The 22,487-nt window shown below is 36.8% G+C and overlaps 1 protein-coding gene across 1 annotated transcript; it reads right to left on the bottom strand.

Moving 5' to 3' along the window:
• Positions 1 to 581: 581 nt before the first annotated feature.
• Positions 582 to 22,064, bottom strand: spag1b (sperm associated antigen 1b). Its single transcript, XM_007256940.4, has 19 exons — positions 21,926 to 22,064; positions 20,846 to 21,039; positions 20,599 to 20,758; positions 20,325 to 20,432; positions 20,163 to 20,236; positions 19,953 to 20,065; positions 19,739 to 19,844; positions 19,462 to 19,592; positions 16,807 to 16,913; positions 16,547 to 16,691; positions 10,287 to 10,655; positions 8,101 to 8,200; positions 7,167 to 7,319; positions 6,193 to 6,341; positions 4,505 to 4,646; positions 3,723 to 3,849; positions 3,251 to 3,409; positions 1,967 to 2,296; positions 582 to 1,120 (listed from the first exon to the last, which is right to left on the bottom strand). Exons 2-19 carry the CDS (start codon positions 20,992 to 20,994, stop codon positions 992 to 994), a joined length of 2,751 nt encoding a protein of 916 aa, XP_007257002.4. The 5' UTR covers positions 20,995 to 21,039; positions 21,926 to 22,064; the 3' UTR covers positions 582 to 991.
• Positions 22,065 to 22,487: the final 423 nt, after the last annotated feature.

Genomic DNA, 22,487 nt, shown 5'->3' with positions numbered 1-22,487 from the left:
TGCTTGTTCTAGAAAAAAAAACAGGAATATTTTGTTCAATTCTTAGGACAATAAAAATGCAAGGAGTATTCTGGACAAACATTTAAACACTATTATACATGTTTAGCTATTTTCTTCTGATTAATTGAGGGCTCATTTACAGCGCATTATGATAACTTGTATGTACAATTGTGCACCCAAACTGTCCTTGGGAAGAAAAACCTGGAAAGGAACATATGACAGGGTGCCACACCTTCAGCAATTTAGCTGCTCAACATATATTTCCTGCCAACAAACAATGCAAAATTTCACAGAATAAAAAGAAAAGCTTGGATCCGCAAAGAGCATGCTCACTGTAGGGCTGAAAATTAGAAATCAAGCTGTGAACAATTATGGTTTAATTTTCAAGAAAAATCAAAAGATGCAATGTAAATGGGACCAGAATAAGATGTGATTCACAAAAGCCCATAATAAATGCAGACATATCCTACATGTATTGTGTGGTTTTTTTGCTATTTTGCTTTTGGTCTCATGGTACATAAATGGCAAAAACTGCTCTGGTATTGACTAAAAAGCTTTTTTTCTTGCAGAGATCAGCAAACATAATCTTTTTATTGCAATAAAATAAAATTCTCTTTTTATACCTGAAAGAGATATACATTGTGACATTTTAAACATATATATATAGAATAAGATGCAAGAGTTACTTTCTACAACAATTTAATATACAGCATCAGGGCACTTTTCAGTAACAGCTGTTTCACTGAAACTCTTAATAAAATTTCCACCACACCATGCATCTGCCTCACGTTTCTAATCAAGTGATGTCAGGATAAAGCATCCAGGGAGAATCAGTCAGTTTCAGAACAGGGTTCTGGGGTTTTTGGATTTTCTTGGGATGGTGTTTTAGGGTCTGTGGTAATATAGCTTTAAGCTGCTGATGCAGGTCTTGGGAACTGAGGTTATTGCATAGATCCAAGTGCATGAGAGCTCATGCAGAGGTTTCTGAGGGTCAGATGTATTTGTTGGCCAGATTTTTAATATCATTTTGAGAAAAATCCTCACAGTCCACTGAGCATAAGTGTTCAAACAGCTGCGTCATCTGCCTCCTTTCATCCGGGTTCAGCATCATCAGAACCATCTGCCAGAACACACACACAGGAACCCAGCATTAATGACCTAAAGTGACCTCTGCACTTCTTTCAGAAGATGCATTACTCTTAATTAATAGAAAAATATATTATAAATTAGATTATTACTAATAATAATCAAGATATTAAAGTCACCAAGCAATGTAGTTTGTGTACAGTTAAATATATTATTTTGTATGGTTATACTGGTATGCACAAATCAGCTTAAAAGCCATAACATTAAAATATGGCAAATGACAAAAATGTCTAGGTGCCTATTGTGCTGCAAAACAACAGCTCTGACAAAGCTCTACATCTGTACTTTGGAATGTGGCATTAAGACATTGCAGACAATTCCTTAAAGCAGTGTTTCTCAATGCTGGATCTAAAGGCACTACTATACATGTTGTGGTTTCCTTCTATGAACACACCCCTGCAACTCTAAAGGTACTAGTTAATGAGCCGATTAGTTGTACTAGGGTTGGGCGAGAAGAGAAAAGCAATAAATGTGCAGGGAAGGCTACCTAGGGACAGGATTAAAAAAACACTGCTTTAAACATTATGTACAGCATATGTATGGCCAAATAAATATAATTATTGAGTTAAAATTCAGCTTTCTTGATCAGATTTCTTAACCAGATATTATCCACTTACAATATCCACATACAATCAGATTATGCATGTAAATGCACTCAATATAATGAGATAATAAACTTTATACACTTCAGTGTTCCTATTGTTATGGCTTATCAGTGTATATATTGGGTTTTAGGAGCTTTGACTGTGGCGCCATATACTCTACATTTTCCCTACTACAGTTGCTCTGGTGAGAGGCAGTATAGACGAGTGTTTCTTACCGAGAATCTTTCTGTAGTGTGCAGATGGTCAAGGAGCTGGTAAACCACACCTGGCTCAGATGCCAGCAGGTGTGTGTCCAGTGTCTTCATGATAAAGCTGAGTGTGTGACCATCCAGTTGTGTGCTCACATACTGAGGAAGACTATCGGGTGGTACAGTGCGAAGCAGCTGGGCACAGGCTGCTGTGTCGTTAAGGGAACGGGCTGCATTCAGTGCTTGTCCAAACTCGTATGCGTTGGAGGGTTGCAGGTTGATGGTCTGACTGGTACTTTTCTGCTCTCCGTCTGAGCTGCTCTTCACAGCGTCTCCTTCCTCGTCATAGTCCTCCACCTGCACAGAAAGTGGTCAAGGACAAAGGGCATCAGATGTCTAACCACACTATTTATGAATCAGTTGTATTTGTAGAGGTCAGTTGATAGCCCAATCCCAAACAGAGAGGTAGGGCTAAGTGGTAGGGCCAAGGGGTGAAATGGGATTCGGCAACAGTTGTAACATTGGGAATGACATTTTGAGAAAAGAGCAAATTAATTTTGGCCAATTTACACGGACATGCCAAAAGTCGTGGGACAGCAGTGTGTTAACTGACTGATGGGTTGAGAATGCCCATATCTAACTGATAGTGGGTGCAAGACAGAAGGGATATTCCATTTCCAAAGATGTGCAGCATTTAACAATTCTTAAGCCACAGTGTACCAAGTGTACCGGGAATACATCATAGAAGACATTGCAGTTGGTGGTATTGATCATGAACAGCGGCATCTGGCTAACAGAAATAACATCCACATTTAATGCAGAAGGCCCCACATATCTCATAGGTCAGAGCAGCATTCTTTAGCTTCCATGAGACACAGCAAAAGTAATAGGACAAATATGATACTAGTTCCTGCCCAATGACAGTTGGCATGTCAGTATTTATCCAGTGTTATGAAACATTTTAAGGAATTAAAACAATGTCAGTTTATCATTGGCAGCATCAAATAAGAGTCAACAAAGAGCTTTTTCAAGTTCATTTAATGACCATATGTGTCCATCACTTGTTAAGACCACATCAATTTAATACAAAACAGCAATGAACTATCTGATTATCTGTAGACATATTAACTGATTATACAAATACCCAGTAGGTGTGTAGATGAGAATTGCCAGCTGCAGCTGAGTACTGATTTGTCTGCTGTGTGAGTGGAATTCTGTTTATTCTGCTGTGTATGTGTTTGTTCTGAAGGTAGTACATGTGTGTCTGTGAGTGTGAGTGTTTGTTCTGCATTGTGAACGCTGTTCACCCACCTCAGTGATTGTGATGTCCCTGCGTGGTTGGCTGGGAGACCCTGTGGCTCTTTGCTGCTTCAGCAAAGCAGTCACCTCATCCAGCTCCTGCTGAGCCTCTTGTACACTAGTATCCAAACGCAGCACTTCTTGCAAATCTGAACTGCACGCCTCATAATCCTACACACTCCCCATAAACACACACAATAACAATGACTGCCACACTGAAATGGTTTGACAACCACATATTTATTTTTTACCTAAAGCTAGAATCACTAAACGAATACATTTATTTAAATTTAATAGTTACAACAAAACAGCTTATACTATGTTTTGAACAAAAGTACCACACTCTGTTTAAAGTGTAACAGCTTTCCTTCAAGAAAAGGTGTTTTAAGCCTGACTAAAGGACAACATTTGTAGTAAATTAAGGGGAATAGGAAGACACTGAATACTGTATGGTGGGGTTAACTTCAAGGGGCAGTACTCTTACCTTCAAGCCCTTATTAGCCAATGCACGTCTGTAGAAGGCCTTTTTATTGGAAGACTCAAGGTTCAGGGCGGAGTTACAATCTTGCTTGGCTTCAGCAAATCGCTTCAGTTTAATAAAGCAGAGAGCTCTGAGAGAGAAAGAGAAGAGTTATAACACACAGAGCTCTGAGACATGGAAAGAAGAGTTATAGCACAATCCTTCAAGCCCAGCTCATTTTCACCTCATGCAAATAGGTGAGAGCACAGTCGTGAGTGTGTAAACACACGTCTGGGAGCTGCTCTTATGTGCCTGCTATCTTCATCATTAGTCAATCCACAAACTAAGTTTGACAGAAGTCAGAAGTTTTGTTTTATGTTTAAATCATTTTAATTCTACAGAGCTCTTATTATACATCTCAAAACTGTCACACAAAAGCTTTTATTTTTTAAAATGCTAAGAGAAAAACATCTATACTTTCAATAGATGCCAAAGTCATTTTAGACTTGAGTTGGATGATTTAATATAAATAACTAAATTAATATATAAACAACAACAACAAAAAAAAACTTCTGAAAAATAAAGTGACCAATTCATGTTATGTACCCTGTAATATCAGTCAGTGACCGGTGCTGTAAATAATTTATAGAAAAATACTGGGAAACTGTGTAGAAATTTGCATTGCAACATTTATTGATACTTGATAAAATAAAATCTTATTTTGAACCATTTTTATAACACAGCCTAATTATCTACCAAGTACTTAAGTAGATGTGGGGGAACTGTGAAGAGAATGTAAATTGTACCTGTTGGTGAAGATTGCACATTCGTCCGATTTGAGTTTAAGGCATTCGCTATATTTTCCAACTGCCTCCTGGTACTGCCCTTTCTTCACTAACTCGTTCCCTTCTGTCTTCAGGGAAGTGAAACGAGCCTCAGCCCTCCTGGCTGAAACACACCACAATCACAGTTAAGAATGTAGATAGTCACACAGCAGACCATTCCAGTCTTATGCAAAGGTTCAGGCAGCCCTTTTGAAAAGACATGTCTCTGTAGAGCTTATAAAAATTCACCATTTGAGCCTATAACAAGTTAGCTCAACCTTTTACCTCAAACATTTACATTTAATTGAGTAAGCATATGATATATTCACATATAAATTACAAAAAGCTATAGTGTCAGTTTCCCAGACAGGAATTAAACATAGCGCTAGACTACTTTTTCCTTATATTAGGAAATCTCTATTCAAAATACTGTGCAGTCCAAGACTAGGCTCAATCCTGGTTTGAAAAACTCACAGTACAACCATTACAAGTTATTTACATATGTTAATCTTCTAAATGCACAGTTACAAAGTGAAAAAGTACAACATTGTATTTAAGGGATAAAAAGTGAGATACCCAAGTGAACCTCTGTGAACACAATAAAATACCACAAGTAAAATAAAGAACAAGGGTGAGGAATTCCAGGCCTGGAGGGTTTTGTGGTTTTCCTGCTCAAGTACACCCATTAATAGCCAGGTTCACTAGGTGTGTTAGAGCAAACTGTGCTGGATTGCAGCCCTTGATCCACACCCCTGATGTAGGCTTTGGGGTGCTGTGAATGAAGCTGCTTTGAACCATGAACATTTCTGAAGGTAGTTTGTTACCGTCTTTTTTGGCTTCATCTTTACACTGATGAGGGTTATTATGGGTGTGGTATTGGCACACACATAACTAGTCCAAACATGCATTCTGAAGTCACAATCTCATAGGCATAACATCATTGGGTTAAGTGGGTTAGAGGTAGGTTTGGGGCAGTAAGAGCATGGACGTCTATCATCTATTATAGATTAAAGTTATTCTGGCTGATATGAATGTGTTTATTGTGAGTACATTTATTTGAAGTTTGCTTACAGACTAAACTGGACTGCTTGGGAAACTTTCCACATTAACCCTTTAAAGCCAATCATATTTGAGACATATTCATATCAGTCTTTAAGACTTCTGCAACAACCTCATAGGAGGTGTGATATGTAAACAATTAGCTATTAATTACTATTTTAAATATTTTTTTTTGATAAAGAAATAACAATAATACATAGTACATTAAATATAATACTGATTACCAGAAAATAAACTCACATGCTCTCTGCCCCCCGTGGACTATTTTTACTCTGCAAGCACCAGAAAATACATATATATCCAGTCAACTTAGAGTATAAAGGGTTAAGAATATAGGTTTTAAAAAAGAGAAAAGTAAAGTTATATTTAATTACTTTTAAATAAATTATCAAAAGGTCATAGACACTCTAATTTTAAAGAACACGTTGTGCGTGTTAGAGTCTGTCATGTTTGGCATCTGTGGTATGTGTGACATGTTCGTATATGTCTAACTGTTTGTTTTGTGTTTGTGTGTGTGTGTCTGTTAGTGTTCGTGTGTATAGCTGATACTAAACTTCTTAAGTCTGTGCATAGTACTAGCGCTGAGAATTTGTATGTTTGTGTTTACTAACCTGCTTCTTGAGTGTCATTCTCTTTGTGTAAGTGGGTGGAGGAAGTAGCCGCTGTGTGGTGTTGTCGTAATGATACTGGAACTGCTGGAATCTCTGGCAACTTCTGTCTCCATTCAGCACCATCCTGCTCTATCAGCAACCGTGTGATCCTTCACGTAACACACATATGAACACACACTTACAGTATATGCTGAATCATCCTGTTATGTGACCATCACAGACATGCCAAATTAGTCTTTACTCACTAATCCCTCTCTCTGCCTCTGTTTCTCTCTCAAGGCTTTACTGCCATGGTCATTAACACTACAAATGATTATTCATGATTAGATTGGATTCATGATTTAATATTCTTGATTTTATGATTTTATAATCTTTATTTTTCACCTATTACTACATTTGATTCTTTTTTCTTTTTTCTATTTTATTGGTTTTTTTTATCAGTATAGTTGTTGTATATATATCTATTCCTACATTTTTAAATTTACCTTCAAATGAAGGATGAAAGTTTGTGTGTAAATAATGAGGATGATGATGATAATAAAGAGGCATTTCCTCTTGATAAAGGAACATAAATCAAGTAACAAGCAAACTATGAACCGTAATCAATACATACAAGTTACAATCATTTACATACATCATTTTATATCTCATTTTAATAAACCACATAATTAACAGTACCAACAACACACCGTTTGGTAAACATGCTACTACTGATGCAGTGTGTTGGCTCCATCTTCCTTCATCATATTCTGTTTTTTTTTTTAACCATAGAACCCATCCTTATGAGTGGGCTTCACTGATTCATTTCAAATGTTGTGTGAAAATGCTAAATTGCATTTGCAGGGAAAAAGGTCCAGACTAGACTTTGTCAGCAGTTCTGCATGCTGTATGTAGTATGTATGTAGAATGTGGTGTATGTGTATGTGCACTGAACATGTGCGTGAGTGCTTTATTTTGCTGATGGGAGCAGATACCTGTTAACGCTGTCGTGGGCAGCCTGGATGCTGCTGTCAATCTGCAGTGCGGTTTTATAGTCCACATAGGCTTTGCGGTAACGCTCCAGAGACTCATATGCCATCGCCCTTCTCAGGAGCGGCTTCAAAGAGAATGGCTGTAACTCCAGTGCCCTGGCATCAGCAACAAACACACCAAAGAGTCTTATCAAACACTGCATGCATTTCTTCTCACAATTTTATCAGTCAAAATATAGCAAAATGCCAACTGATTGAGTGCAGAAGCTTTAATTTATATTTTTGTTGGGCGCTCTGTTGGCTGATTACTTGTGCCGTCAAAGCCTCACAGTAATGTTACAACATCTATTGCAAATGAATCTAATTTTTTTTTTAAAAAGGAAGAGGCCTTGACTGCAGCAAACAGGGCAAACTCCCGATTAGGGGCAAACTCACGATTAAGGGCAAACTCACTTTTAATACTGTTGTATTGGAAGAATTTTTATTCTTCCATATGGTTTACATTAGCCTTGTAGATCCAGTCTTAAAACTACAGTTAAGGGCAAAATATTTCACCTTTTTTTTATTTTTTTATAGTGCTCAGATGTGATTTTATAAGTCTATTCACAGTCTTGTTAATTTGCCTCAAAATAAAACACAGATTTTCCTTTACTAAAAATAAAAAATTATTTTATTGTCTGGTTTAGGCTCTCCCCAGCGCTTTCTCTATTTGGCCTAGCATTAGCTTTTAGCCTTTATAGTCACAGTTGAATTTTGTACCTAAAAGCCTGTGGATTTATTCTTTAAATGCTTTTGCTAGTTGGCTGGGTGTATGGAAATGTTGGGAACATTGTGGGCAAGGTCTAGGGGTTAAGAAAGAGATTTTAGGGTTCATGATTTTTTTTGTTGTTTTTGTATTTTTTAAGAATAGTTTATCACATAATAGCTAGATGCTTACCTGCTGCAGTCAGCTATACAGTCAGAGCTGTTGCCATCTTTCAGGTAGCAGGCTGCTCTGTTTGAGTACAGTATACATAAGTCTTCTGGACTGTCGATGGCTAGACAGAGAAAAAAATACATTTAAATCTACAGATGTAGGTGGAGGTAACAGGTAAATAGGTTTAGTCAAAACAGCAGTATGATACATATTATTTTGTTAAATAGAGGATGTAATAGTTTTTTTTATGTGGGTCAAGGAAACCTTTCTAGTCTTTACTGCTAACTCAGACATGTGTACTTTTCCAATTTTGTGTGGTTGGCTCCAACCAAATACCATCCAGTACACAAATGTGACTTTGAGCAGTTGAATACCTTTACACTAGAGTAGTGTTTCCTGTAAGCCATCAGTATGAGAGCTCAATGTTGCCTACTGTTCAAGCCTCATGTAATGAATCTTAACAATGTGGTGAAACAAGTTTATCCACTTTAGTCAACAAACTGCTCAACCTCTCCCACTTTAATCTTACAGCTGTTCCGCTACAGCCTCAGCAAGACACAGAGGCTACCGCTAGTCTAGCTCTCAGGAGAACAGTATAGTAGTTAACAAAAAGACAATGTCAGATAGACAAGAAGTGGTTAAGAAACTAACTAGCAAAAAAGTAAGTAAACAAAGTGAAGAAGATTAATATTAATGGGTAATAAGTAAATACCTGTAGAAAATATTGGAGCAGATATTGGAGGATATCAAGCATTTCAGTTGTTTGAGCATAATGGTTTACCTGTAGATGCTTATCTTAAACAATGTGCTTTAATTAAAACAATAACATGTTGAAGTATATCGGTAGTCCTTTTTTAAAAAAGTTGGTTGGGTCATTTGATTTTAGCAATGTGGAGCAAAATGGACAGAATCGTGGAACTAAGGCATATACAAAAAACTAATTTGTTTTTATAGCACCTGAGCTAACTACACACACACACTGACATACTTCTCTTTTTGTGCATGTACATCACCATCAGTGGTGTAAAGGATAGTCCCCTCATGATTTTGTGGACATGTGAACTGAGGATGAAGGTTAATGTTTAACCATAACAGTGTGGAATACAGTTTTAACGCTGTTGTTACTTTTTACAGCGATCAATACTTCAATCTCGCCACAGAGCTGTAGTGAAAAGATACAGACTAAGCAGCTCTCCATCACTGCATTAGAGCTTGTGAATAAAACTGTTACTGTTTGTAAACAATGAGCCACATAGCTAGGCAACACTCTTGCCAAACCGAATATGTCAAAATAAAAGTCACTAACACAAATGAACAGACTGTTGCCAAATAAAGTCACTAGTACACAAGACACTTTGTCAAAATAAAAGCCTCTATTATAAGCAAAGCATATTTTTTTAAACATATTTTTAGGTGTATTTTAGTCAGCAAAATACATTTTAATAAATACAGGGCTTTTTCCTAGAGTCTAATTTTGCTATTGTCTGTGTAACTGTAGTATGATGCAGAAAATAAAACCATTAAAAGCCCCCTCCAAATGTGAATAGGAAATCTTATGGCTGACTGTAAAGATTTAAAATAATATTTAATACTACAAAATCAGCATCAGAACAAAAAGTGGTGCAATGCCATCTCTAAAGGAAAGAGAAGAATAAAGCTGTCAGCCAATAAGAAAGCTGCTGCGTGTCCCAGTGCTCTGTGAGAGATCTGATTTCGTAAAGAGTGGGCACAGGTCACATGACCACAAGGCAACACTATGCCAAGCAGCTTTTGGCAACCAAGTCAGATTAGACAAACCACACACACACACACATTAACATAGACTCACACAGAGTCAGATTAGAGACAAATTACACACATGCATACAAAGACACAAGCTTGGTACTGGGCATGGAGGAAACTTGGCATACACAGCATGCCTAAAGGCTTGTGCTTAAATCACTTCACTTCATTAATCTTTAACACACAGCAGTCTTGTAAAAGCAATGAATGAATGAACAAATGAATGTATGTACAAATGTGTCTAAGCCTCAATCAATGAACGTTATTAATTTCTTCACAAAAAAAATAAGATATTACTAAACAAACACCTGCTGTTCTGAAATGTCAGCACACAAACGTAGGGAAGAAAGAGACACTGGGGCCAATACCAAAATGATCCAAGGGCGTATCTGAATGAGAGTATATGCGTGTATGTGTGTGTATACCTGCTTCCGTAAACCCTGTGATAGCCTGTGTGTACTTTTCCAGAGCGTCTCCAAACTGTCCATTCTTGAAGAGTTGGTTGCCCTCGTTTTTTAGCCGGGCCAGAGGTGGAGGCAGGGCTCCAGAGGCACAGGTTGACTCGGTCCTCTCCTCCCCTGGACTGTCCGGCCTGCCGTTGGCTGGCTGAGCTGTGCTGTTGCCGTTGGCTAGATTTTTCCTGTTAGCTACAGCTGCCGGCTCTCCCTCTGCCTTCACTTTGTATTTGTTGGCGGTTGGCCCCCGCGCCCCCCCACTGTGTGCCTTCTTCTGCGCATTGCCCATTCCTCCTCTCACTGCAGCCTGCCTGTTCTCTCCCGCACTCTGACCACCAGCTGAGAGAGAGAGACAGACAGAGAGACAGCGAGAGAGAAAGAGAGGAAGAGAGCGTGTGAGAGAAAAGCGCAGCAAGGGGGAGGAGGGGGTGTGTCAGCACTTGCATCACAACAGGAAGAGGAGGGGACACGAAAGCTTTTTTGCAGTGACTTCCAGGAAAGCTTTTAGTCAGGGTAGATCACATGACACTGTTTAAACCCTGTAGGTTCCTACTCCACCTCTTTCAAATACTGTTATTGATGACAGAACAGTATGGAGTCAAATTGGGGTCTTTAATGCTGACGAGAAAATAAAACTGTCACAAAAAAAATCTCCACGAATTGCAAAAAAAATCTAATTTTGCAAACAAAGAAGAGAACATAAGTTACCTTTTTTCAATTGTAATATTTTTTTTAGAATTAATCTTTTGCACAAACACTTTTTTGCACTTTGCGTTCCTTTTTTCTCTTTGCAATACTTTCCCTCCTTTGCGTTCCTCCGTTTTGTTTGCGAGTCTATTTTGACCCCTTTTTGACGTGGGGGCGTGGGGAGAGGAGAGGGGCGTGGCTATGGAGGAACGCATCATCAGCTGGAGCCTCTGCTCAGCCTAGACGCTAACCAGGCTGAACAACAGCTATTTAACAGTTATAATTCATAAGTTAATTCTAATCATTTATTTTACATATACCTAACTACTGAATTATATAATACTGTATTGTTGTTTTCAGTTAAATTAAGCAAAACGCTGAATTTTAGCTTCTTTTTTATCCAGCGTTCTTGCTGCAGTTACTACACGCGGCCGCCTGTAGATGGTGGATTTTAACAGTGAAAAACGCCATTAAAACACAACGCTGCAAAAACGATCTACATAAAAAGGAAAAACCCAGAACGTTTAATTTGCACCACGGCCGGGAAACTTACTATTTTCTTGATGGAACCATATACTCTGTAAACACTCAGAATAAAAAGGTAAAACACAGAAAGAATGTAATATAGATAAAATAAAATAAAATAATAAAACAGAACATAACAAAAAAGAATATTAATGTTCAATTTACAGTGTGATTATACAAAATATCAAAAGTAATATTTGCTCTTTAGTGTGAGGTACTGTATCTTACATCTGACATTTAAATGTTTTCCTGTTTTCTATTATTATTTTAATAATTAATATATTTTTGCTTTTAGGATAACTTCATATGGGCACACTGCACATGTGTGTCTAACCTTATCTCACAGTCTCCTCTTTTTTATTTTTCTGTCATGTGTTTGTGTGTATCTGTAGAAAAGTTCCTGGAACAGACTAATTTCCACAGGGAGATTAATACATTATTTTTTATGCTATGTTCGGTTTTATTATCTTATTTTATCTATATTATTTTGAAGTCCAAATTAAACGTTCTGTGTTTTCCTTTTTATTTAGATCGTTTTTGCAGCGTTGTGTTTTAATGGCGTTTTTCACTGTTAAAATCCACCATCTACAGGCGGCCGCGTGTAACTGCAGCAAGAACGCTGGATAAAAAAGAAGCTAAAATTCAGCGTTTTGCTTAATTTAACTGAAAACAACAATATTATATAATTCAGTAGTTAGGTATATGTAAAATAAATGATTAGAATTAACTTATGAATTATAACTGCTAAATAGCTGTTGTTCAGCCTGGTTAGCGTCTAGGCTGAGCAGAGGCTCCAGCTGATGATGCGTTCCTCCATAGCCACGCCCCTCTCCTCTCCCCACGCCCCCACGTCAAAAAGGGGTCAAAATAGACTCGCAAACAAAACGGAGGAACGCAAAGGAGGGAAAGTATTGCAAAGAGAAAAAAGGAACGCAAAGTGCAAAACGCAAAGAAAAAGTGTTTTTGCAAAAGATTAATTCTAAAAAAAAATATTACAATTGAAAAAAAGGTAACTTATGTTCTCTTCTTTGTTTGCAAAATTAGATTTTTTTTGCAATTCGTGGACATTTTTTTCGTGACAGTTTTATTTTCTCGCCAGCATTAAAGACCCCAATTTGACTCCATAGAACAGTAGATATTAATATACTTTGAATCATATTAATTGTTATAATCAATAATACCTACACAGACTTAAAACTTGGCAACTTTGTTGTTGTGTTTGTTTTTATTTGATATAAAACAGGGGTACGTTTCCCAAAAGCGTAGTTGCTAACTACGTTAGCAACTTACATAGTCTGGACGATGCAGCTGCGACGCAGGTGTTTCCCAAAAGCGTGGTTGGAACTATGGAGGTAACCACGTTAGTAACTTGCATAGTGCGAACCTTAGTTAAGCTACTCAGGTGTTTCCCAGAACCGTAGTTCCAGCGAATATTCGCAACTACCGTAGTTAGGAGCTTAGTTCCTGGTTATTAGTGCAGACGATGGACGGTAGGACTCAGAAAGCTGATAAATCACATTAATATTGCTGCACGAGGATTTAAGATGTCAAGTGTACCTATTTTTTTTATGTTTGTGTTAATTACATTAATTGAGCCACTTCACCCATGTGCGCCCAGGTAAAATAACAAAATTCAGTCCTTTTTTTAATGTATGTCTTTAACATTTAGCTTTATTTGGCAAACATGAATTCAGTGTAGTGAAAAGAGTACACTGAAGTGCTCTTTAGCTAAAATGTATTTTACAGTCTTGGAAAGATGTATGTCAATTATTCAAGCAGGCATCTCTTGAGTAAAGATAACTTGTGCTGTGCACATTTATGAAATAGTTAATAATTATTTTTTTAAACCCACTGTGCTATATGCACTCTGTGAATAAGGCTATTAAACTGTCACTGGGGTAATACTCTAAAATGGCTTTAACGTAAACACCTGTAACCTAAGGACCTTTGAGGGTATATTTGCATTGTTTGTACGCAGTGAAACAAATATATCAATACAGTAGGCAAGAAGGTGTCTTTTAATAATATATTCATAACAAGAAAAAACTAAGTAAAAAGTGTCTTAAAATAAATAGAGACATGTAATAAGCAGGTGTTTTGAATTACCTAATTATCCTCTGGAGGTAACAGGGCCAGACAGAGTGTGAATAAAGAAAATGTATCATTTAGCCAATACAATGTGTGTTTCTAGGCCTATACAAATGTTATCAATTAGTATTTGTTAAATAATATATTACAGGAAATACGTAGAAATATGTAGGCTACATTAATATATATGTAAATAATAATAACATTAATTGCCATTATGAAAAAAAAAACCTTAAGAGAATAAAACCACGACTGGGATTCGAACTAGGTTTCCATCCGGTATTCTGTCGAGTTTTGCTACCGTCAAACCGTACTACCCTAGTGCATATTTATTTTTTAAATATAAAATTGCTAGAAAAAGCCCCATATTTAAACATGCTTTCGGTAAAATATTTGGAAAGCCTGAATCAAAATATCAGGAGACAGTTTAGGGTTATTAGGGGTGATTATAAACCTTATGTTTTTTATTATTGCTAACTTATTATTACTTTCATTATCATCAGCTGTCATTTACGCATTTGTAATACTCAGATATAATGGCAAGGGGTTTCTGGTTGTTTAATGCACCCAAAAAGAACAGAATTACCATAAAAAAAAACAATAAATAAATAAAAAATGTTTCCACGCATGGGCGCTGGTGTTGAGAAGCACATCTCGATCGGTTGCACAATTCGACAGAACACCGCGCGCTGCACCGTCGTATAGGCGCTCTGCTGAACCACTGAGTAACACACATTTCTCAGGTCTCATTTGAATAAGACTCATTCAGAATGGTGATTATTTTATTTTAAAAAAATATTGCAATAGCAAATATGTGTATGCTTTTTTTAAGTAACACTGTCTGTTACAAATAATAATTAATATATAGCAATTATTGTGTACATTTTACTTGCAGTTCATTGTTATTTTATTAATAGTATTGTTGTCCGTTATGTTCTGGTGATAATTACAATATAAATAGCCTAAATGATACATTAGAAACATATTTTTGGCATAATATTTTAAAGATTGTGAGTTTTGCACGTTTTCTGCTGGGAAAGTCTGGCCGAACACATCTGGAAACACCCTAGTTAAGACCACGGTGGTTTAAACCAACCTAGATCAGACTTCTGTGGTACCAACAAAGTACGATGGTTTCGGGAAACGGTCGTACTTCAGATGTTAGTTAGTTTAACGATGCATCGTACCACGTTAGTTCAATGTTAGGCTCCGTCGTTGTACGGGAAACGCACCCCAGGTCAGCTGTACTATTAATGAGGAGACAGACCGGACCAATCACGGAGCCGGTTCAGGTATTAAGTCACGCCTCTCAGTAGAAACAGCCAATCAGCTTGCTGGTTTTGCGGCGAGCGGAGCAGAGGCAGTTTGCTGTTGGGGAAGCCCCGCCCCCTCGCTGTGAGATTTAGCAGCGGGATCGGGACACGCAGCCGCTTCAGCTGATTTTAAAACAGATATGGATATACGGAGATTTTTCTAAAAGAAAGGTAACGATAGGCTAACCACTTCAACTGTGATGATATGTTTCTGATAGCTGGTTAAAAATACACGTCTCTTAATCAGCACACAGTTTAAACCCACTGTGATTAATAAACTGCAGCTGTGTTAGTGTGTAAGCTTATCTTTGGAATTAGCTAGATTGGGAGTCAGGGTTAAAGGAAAAAAATAAAATATATATGTAATGTTTCCCTGTACCTGATCAGCTAATCACTTTAATTTTCAAACTGTTTATTCATTTAGGATTACAGGACTTACTGTGAGCTATAATGAACGAAAATTGATTTAACTAACTAGTTATCTAGAAGCTGGATGTAGATGATCGACAGAATTTCGTACAGTACTTTAAGTTGGTAGTTTAAAGCAGTTACTTAACTCCGATCACTGCCCTAAACTAGTGTTTTCCACCTGATCAGCTAATAAACAGTCATTTACTGAGTTTACCTGTTAAAAACCTTTAGCCCCCTATGGAGCCTAAATTAATCATGTATATCCACCAGAGGAAGCTCTAGAATATGCAGAACAGTTTTAATATGCAGTAGAATATATAAGAACTGGGTTGAGAAACACTGCTGTAACGTGACTTCTGTTCATTTGTATTTCACAGTAAGACCACATATCCTGACGTTTATAAAAGTCTCTATGAAACGTAAAGTTACATTCTTTTACATAAAAGGACACCTTCTTAAGAAGAGCTCTCAGTAGAAAAAAATAAAAGTGCAGGAGAAAATGTAAATATACAACAGAATTGACATGCCAATACATAATAATAATAATAATAATAATAATCTGTTATATTATTTTAAATATTAGGTGATAACTCAAACATTGCTTGCATAATTTTTCTAACAACAGTAGCTGTAATGTGGAGTAACATGTTTAGGTTGTAAAATCACCTTATAATAATAATTTACTTTTAATTAAAAGTAATTTCCACAAATGTTGTTCTAGGAAACTATTGGGTGGGCTTAATAAAGAACACTTTTATATTGTTATATTCCATATCTTTATTTTTTATAAAAATATTAATATTCTAATTTCTGTAAACAATATATATTTCAAAGAAATTAGTACTGGGTAAATAGAGCTGGAAAACAGGCCAATTGCAAAACTCATTTTATTGATGTCCCTGAAAAGCAATGTTCTTACTGTGTTAAAAACGCTATTCTGTGACACACTGACACATGTTATGGGGTAAATAAAAGGTTAATGTAAGATTAAAGCAGTGTTCTTCTTTTTTTAACCAACCCATTATAAAAGGGCAACCAGTGTGTTTCTTGCTAAGGCACATGATTGTAAATGGGTATATAAAACCAGTATTCATCACACTAACCAAATAGAAGAAAACATTATTTAACAATTATTTCCTTTCATTATTTGGTGGGTGTACGGAAAATAATTGGCCATTAAGTATTTGTATTGAACAGTGTACTTACCACATGGCATATCATCTTTTTCATCACCATCGTCATCATCATCATCATCATCATCTTCCACTTCCTGGATGAGAAGCTTCTTTCCCTTGTTTGGCTTGTGATGTATATGAGCATTTATTTTCTTACTGATTTCCTCCAGCAGTCTCTGTAGAAAAGGAATATTTAGTCATGTTTGGTATTTTTTTTCCCAGTTACACTTTTCATGATAAACAAACTTTAACAATCCTCTGACTTAGACAATAAAGTGAAAGAAGTCACACCTGTGCACTCATGTTGTTTGGCTCAGAGCGAAGAACAGCATTAATGTCATCATGAGCCATCTGCAGGTTCTCCAACTGCTTGTATGCTGTGGCACGACGCAGCAGAGCTTCAGAAGAAACCAGTTAACATACCGTTGAATAAAGGCCACAAGCATTAGACCACAGTTTAATTTTATTTCAATTAAACCAAAGAGTCTTAGAGAGAGAAATCTTACACAGGTTCCAAAACATGTACTGCTTTTTTTAACGGAGAAATTTACCAAATCAATTATTAATATTTTAAAAAGTAATTCATAGTGGCATTAGTGTGAATAGCAGTCGACAAAAAAAGTTGCTTTCTATCACCCCAGGCCATACTACAGCTATCTGCTTCTAGAAGGAACAAAATTACAGGAAGGAATTCCCCTTTCTAAGGAAATTGCTAGAACTGGTGATTAACAGGTATTTTTTAATCAAGAAAAAAAAAGAAACTAAAATAGGTTGAAGCTCATCACCCCTGTTCTATGAGATTGATGGTTTGCATCCTTGCTTCTTTAATCAGAGCAAAGGTGGGCAATCACAGATAATTGTTAGAAATTGTGGTAAAATAATGAGAAAATGTATGCAAATATGTGGTTTAGTTTTGGACAAGTGCTGCCTTTACAGTGCAGATGCAGAAGGAGTGTCAACAATGAACTAAATTTTGGAAACTAAGAGGGCAACACTCACACTCAACACTCTTTTTTTAAATTACATCATTCTTGAAGTTATGTATAAGAATTTGTAATTGCTAAGATAAATCATATCAGGAAATGCATCCCTGGACACTGTGTGAGCAGCAGTTTAAAATAATATGCTACAGAAGGACACTGAACCTTTAGATCAGAAGAAAATGTGCTATACTGTACACTGCATGTACAGTTGTGGTCAAAAGTTTACATACACTTGTAAAAAAACATAATGTTATGGCTGTCTTGAGTTTTCAATAAGTTCTACAACTCTTATTTTTCTGTGATAGAGTGATCGGAACACATACATGTTTGTCACAAAAAACAGTCATAAAATTTGGTTCTTTCATAAATTTATTATGGGTCTGCTGAAAATGTCACCAAATCTGCTGGGTCAAAAATATACATACAGCAACAAAATTTGTCAATTTTGGTGATGTAGCGAGTTGTGTCAATCAAATTAGCTTCATGTCATGGCCTCTTCACTTCTTGTAAGTGATTCTGATTGACTACAGCTGTTGACTTCTCATGAGCCCATTTAAATAGGGCTCATTTGACCCAGTGATTAGACTCAGCTACAAAAGCTACAATGGGAAAGTCAAAGGAACTCAGTGTGGATCTGAAAAAGCGAATTATTGACTTGAACAAGTCAGGGAAGTCACTTGGAGCCATTTCAAAGCAGCTACAGGTCCCAAGAGCAACTGTGCAGACAATTATACGCAAGTATAAAGTGCATGGAACAGTTGTGTCACTGCCACGATCAGGAAGAAAACGCAAGCTATCACATGCTGCCGAGAGGAGATTGGTCAGGATGGTCAAGAGTCAACCAAGAATCACCAAGAAGCAGGTCTGCAAGGATTTGGAAGCTGATGGAACACAGGTGTCAGTCTCCACAGTCAAGCGTGTTTTACATCGCCATGGACTGAGAGGCTGCCGTGCAAGAAAGAAGCCCTTGCTCCAGAAAAGGCACCTTAAGACTCGGCTGAAGTTTGCTGCTGATCACATGGACAAAGATAAAACCTTCTGGAGGAAAGTTCTCTGGTCAGACGAAACAAAAATTGAGCTGTTTGGCCACAACACCCAGCAATATGTTTGGAGGAGAAAAGGTGAGGCCTTTAATCCCAGGAACACCATGCCTACTGTCAAGCATGGTGGTGGTAGTATTATGCTCTGGGGATGTTTTGCTGCCAGTGGAACTGGTTCTTTGCAGAAAGTAAATGGGATAATGAAGAAGGAGGATTACCTCCAAATTCTGCAGGAAAACTTAAAACCATCAGCCCGAAGGTTGGGTCTTGGGCGCAGTTGGGTGTTCCAACAAGACAATGACCCAAAACACACATCAAAAGTGGTAAAGGAATGGCTAAACCAGGCTAGAATTAAGGTTTTAGAATGGCCTTCCCAAAGTCCTGACTTAAACCCCATTGAGAACATGTGGACAGTGCTAAAGAAACGGGTTCATGCAAGAAAACCACATTTAGCTGAACTGCACCAATTCTGTCAAGAAGAGTGGTCAAACATTCGACCTGAAGCTTGCCAGGAGCTTGTGGATGCCTACCAAAAGCGCCTAGTTGCCGTGAAAATGGCCAAGGGACATGTAACCAAATACTAATGTTGCTGTATGTATATTTTTGACCCAGCAGATTTGGTGACATTTTCAGCAGACCCATAATAAATTTATGAAAGAACCAAATTTTATGACTGTTTTTTGTGACAAACATGTATGTGTTCCGATCACTCTATCACAGAAAAATAAGAGTTGTAGAACTTATTGAAAACTCAAGACAGCCATAACATTATGTTTTTTTACAAGTGTATGTAAACTTTTGACCACAACTGTATGTACACTAAGAACAAAACAAGACTCGCTACCTCCACCATATATCTCTTCTACTGTCTGCCCTCTGTTTTGTGATAATCTCTGTTCTTGGATGTTAAATTATATTGGTACCTTTGGTATTGTGTGGCTCCAGCTGCAGCACCCGCTCACAGTCGCTCAACACGTCGTACCAGCGCTGCAGTTTGATCTCTGCCTGTGCTCGGTTGTTATACGCTGTAGTCATTGGCATGATGTATACACTCCTGCAGACACACCACACCAGAGGCACTCCACTTAACATTAAATCAATCCAACTAAGCACAACCAAAGAAATTCACAAAGGCATCAAGAAAAAAAAGGTGAAAAAAAAGAAAATAGAGACTGAGATAGGGGTATGACTTTAGCGCACCTGGTGTAGTAGGTCACAGCCTCCTCATAATCACCTGCTCTGAAGGCCTCATTGCCTTTGTCCTTCTCACGATTTGCCAAAACAACTTTTTCCTGCTCTGTAAGACCTTAATTATATGGACAAAACATGAAATGATTAAGCATGTAGTATGGAGGAAAAAAACTACAAATAAAACTATAAATCAGGACATTTAACAAATAAGGAAATGTATCACCTGTTGTGTCTATTTTGCTTTGAATTTTTAAAAGGCTGTCATCGATAATGGCAGCAGATTCATTTGTTGTCAAAGTTTCATCAATTTTAGCACATTCCTTTTCAACATCAAACCTACGTAAAGAAAAAAACAGCAAAATAAAATTAAAATTCACTATGTACACATTCAAAAAAATTCAGAACTCAAAAATGAAGGAAACTTCACACTCACTTGTCCCAGTCTTGGTAGGATCGGGGGAGATGACGTGTCTTTGAATATGCTTTGTCTCCACTGTAGGTCACTTTCTGTAGGAATGTCTGATACATTAATTTACAGAAATACAAACATAAATCGAAAGCCTGATTTTGAAAGCAACTAAATATTTTGCTTTACCTGAATGGAGCAGTTGGACCCTCGGACAGGTGGGATATTTACATCGTTACAGAAAAATAGCTGCTTATTAAGCTCTACATCATTTATTTTGATCTCATTCTCCCAGGTCTGTGAAAGAAGCAGATTAATGGTGTTTGAAGAGTGTAGTCTTGTAATTATAATACTATGTTCACTTTAAAAACTTTTACTGCTTCACAATATCACAATCACACCTCATTGTTAATATGGAAGACTTAACTTAAATTTTGCCAGTTTCCAATAGCTATTTGCCCACCTGCAGCTCATTGGTAATTTGGTCCCACTCATCTTTAGAGAAACTGGCTGATGTAGCTGGAAAATTCTCCTTCCTCAGTGCACGACTCCTGGGATCAAGCTTCTCTACGTGCTTCTCACAGAATTCAGTCAGGTGGGGATAAATGCCCTCTTTGCCTGACCTGAGAAAATGAAACATGAAGACCCTGATGCACAGCACAGATTATGGAGGTATGATAATAAAGCAGAACACCAAAATAAGAAATTACCTTAGGACCCCAAGGATCTTCTCCAAATACTTTAGGTCTGAACATTTTTCAATATATTTGTAGTCTAGGTGCTCCACTGGGACTGAATGTGTGGTGAGGGAGGCAGGCTGTGTGTGCAGGGGAGATGAGGATATTGTGTCCAAACTCATGGCAGCAGGTCATAGAAGGGTCACTGATAAATTCAAATTCAATGTCTGAAAAAGTAAAGACACACATTTTAGGCTCAAATACAAAAAATATCCATATAAAAGAAAGCCCAACAAACACTTAAACTCAAAGCTAGTTAACTAACTATCTCTCTCTCTCACACACACACACACACACACACACACACACACACACACACACACACACACACACACACACACACACACACAAACTTAACTTAACTTTAAAGAATATACAGCTCTGGAAAAAAGATCCCACTTAAACATGATGGGTTTCTTTGATTTTACTAAATTGAAAGTCTCTGAAACATAATCAAGAGGAAGATGGATGATCACAAGTATCAAACTAAGCTGAACTGCTTAAATTTTTGCACCAGGAGTGACATAAAGTTATCCAAAAGCAGTGTGTAAGACTGGTGAAGAAGATTTGGTGGAAAACCAGGCTTAGTCCACCAAATATTGATTTCTGGAGCTTTATGAATATAAACTTGTTTTCTAAGAGCTAAATGCTCTAAATGACAATATTTTTACCTGGATTTTTTAGAATTAAAGAACAATGTTAATTTTACTCAAACATATACCTATAACTAGCAAAATCAGAGAAACTTATTCAGAAACTGAAGTGGTCTTAATTATTTCCAGAGCTGTACTTAGATATTTGAACAGAGGACGCTGGCATAACTTAGCATAACAAACATACAAAACTCTTAGCCAGGTTAGATAACTAGCTATAAAGCTAGTAAACCTAGCTAACTCTAGCTAACTAGTTAGCTTAACCACAAACCTGGTTCTCTCAAAAACAGCTCTGAAGCTAGTTAACCGTCTGGCCAGCAATAAGGCCTTTTTACACAGCGGTTAGCTGTTCTTCTCAATTACAGCTCCATTTATGGCTATACATTGTTTTTACACTTACCGGTTGCACCAAAATATGTTCTAACAGACGAAATATGCGTTACAGTAAGAGGAAGGAGCTTCGAAATAACTCTCACAAACGATAAGAGACGCTAGGCTAAAGCTCAGGGACGCGCAGTGTATCCATGGTAGCAGGTGGGCGGAGCAAACACCGAGAGGGGGCCAGGGTTTAGATGGGTTTCAGTGAAGTATTTTTAAATAGAAATTCTTTATATATATATATATATATATATATATATATATATATATATATATATATATATATATACGTATATATATATATACGTATATATATATATACGTATATATATATATATACGTATATATATATATATATATATATATATATATATATATATATACGTATGTATATATATACGTATATATATATACGTATATATATACGTATATATATATATATATATATACGTATATATATACGTATATATATACGTATATATATATATATATATATATATATATATATATATATATATATATATATATATATATATATATGCTAAAACCAGCACGATATTTTGGCATTATATGTGATTATTAAG

Source organism: Astyanax mexicanus, chromosome 6 (genome assembly GCF_023375975.1).
Source record: "Astyanax mexicanus isolate ESR-SI-001 chromosome 6, AstMex3_surface, whole genome shotgun sequence".
Taxonomy (NCBI): Eukaryota; Metazoa; Chordata; class Actinopteri; order Characiformes; family Acestrorhamphidae; genus Astyanax; species Astyanax mexicanus.
The sequence above is the reverse complement of the archived record's forward strand: the minus strand, read 5'-3'. Positions and strand labels throughout refer to the sequence as shown.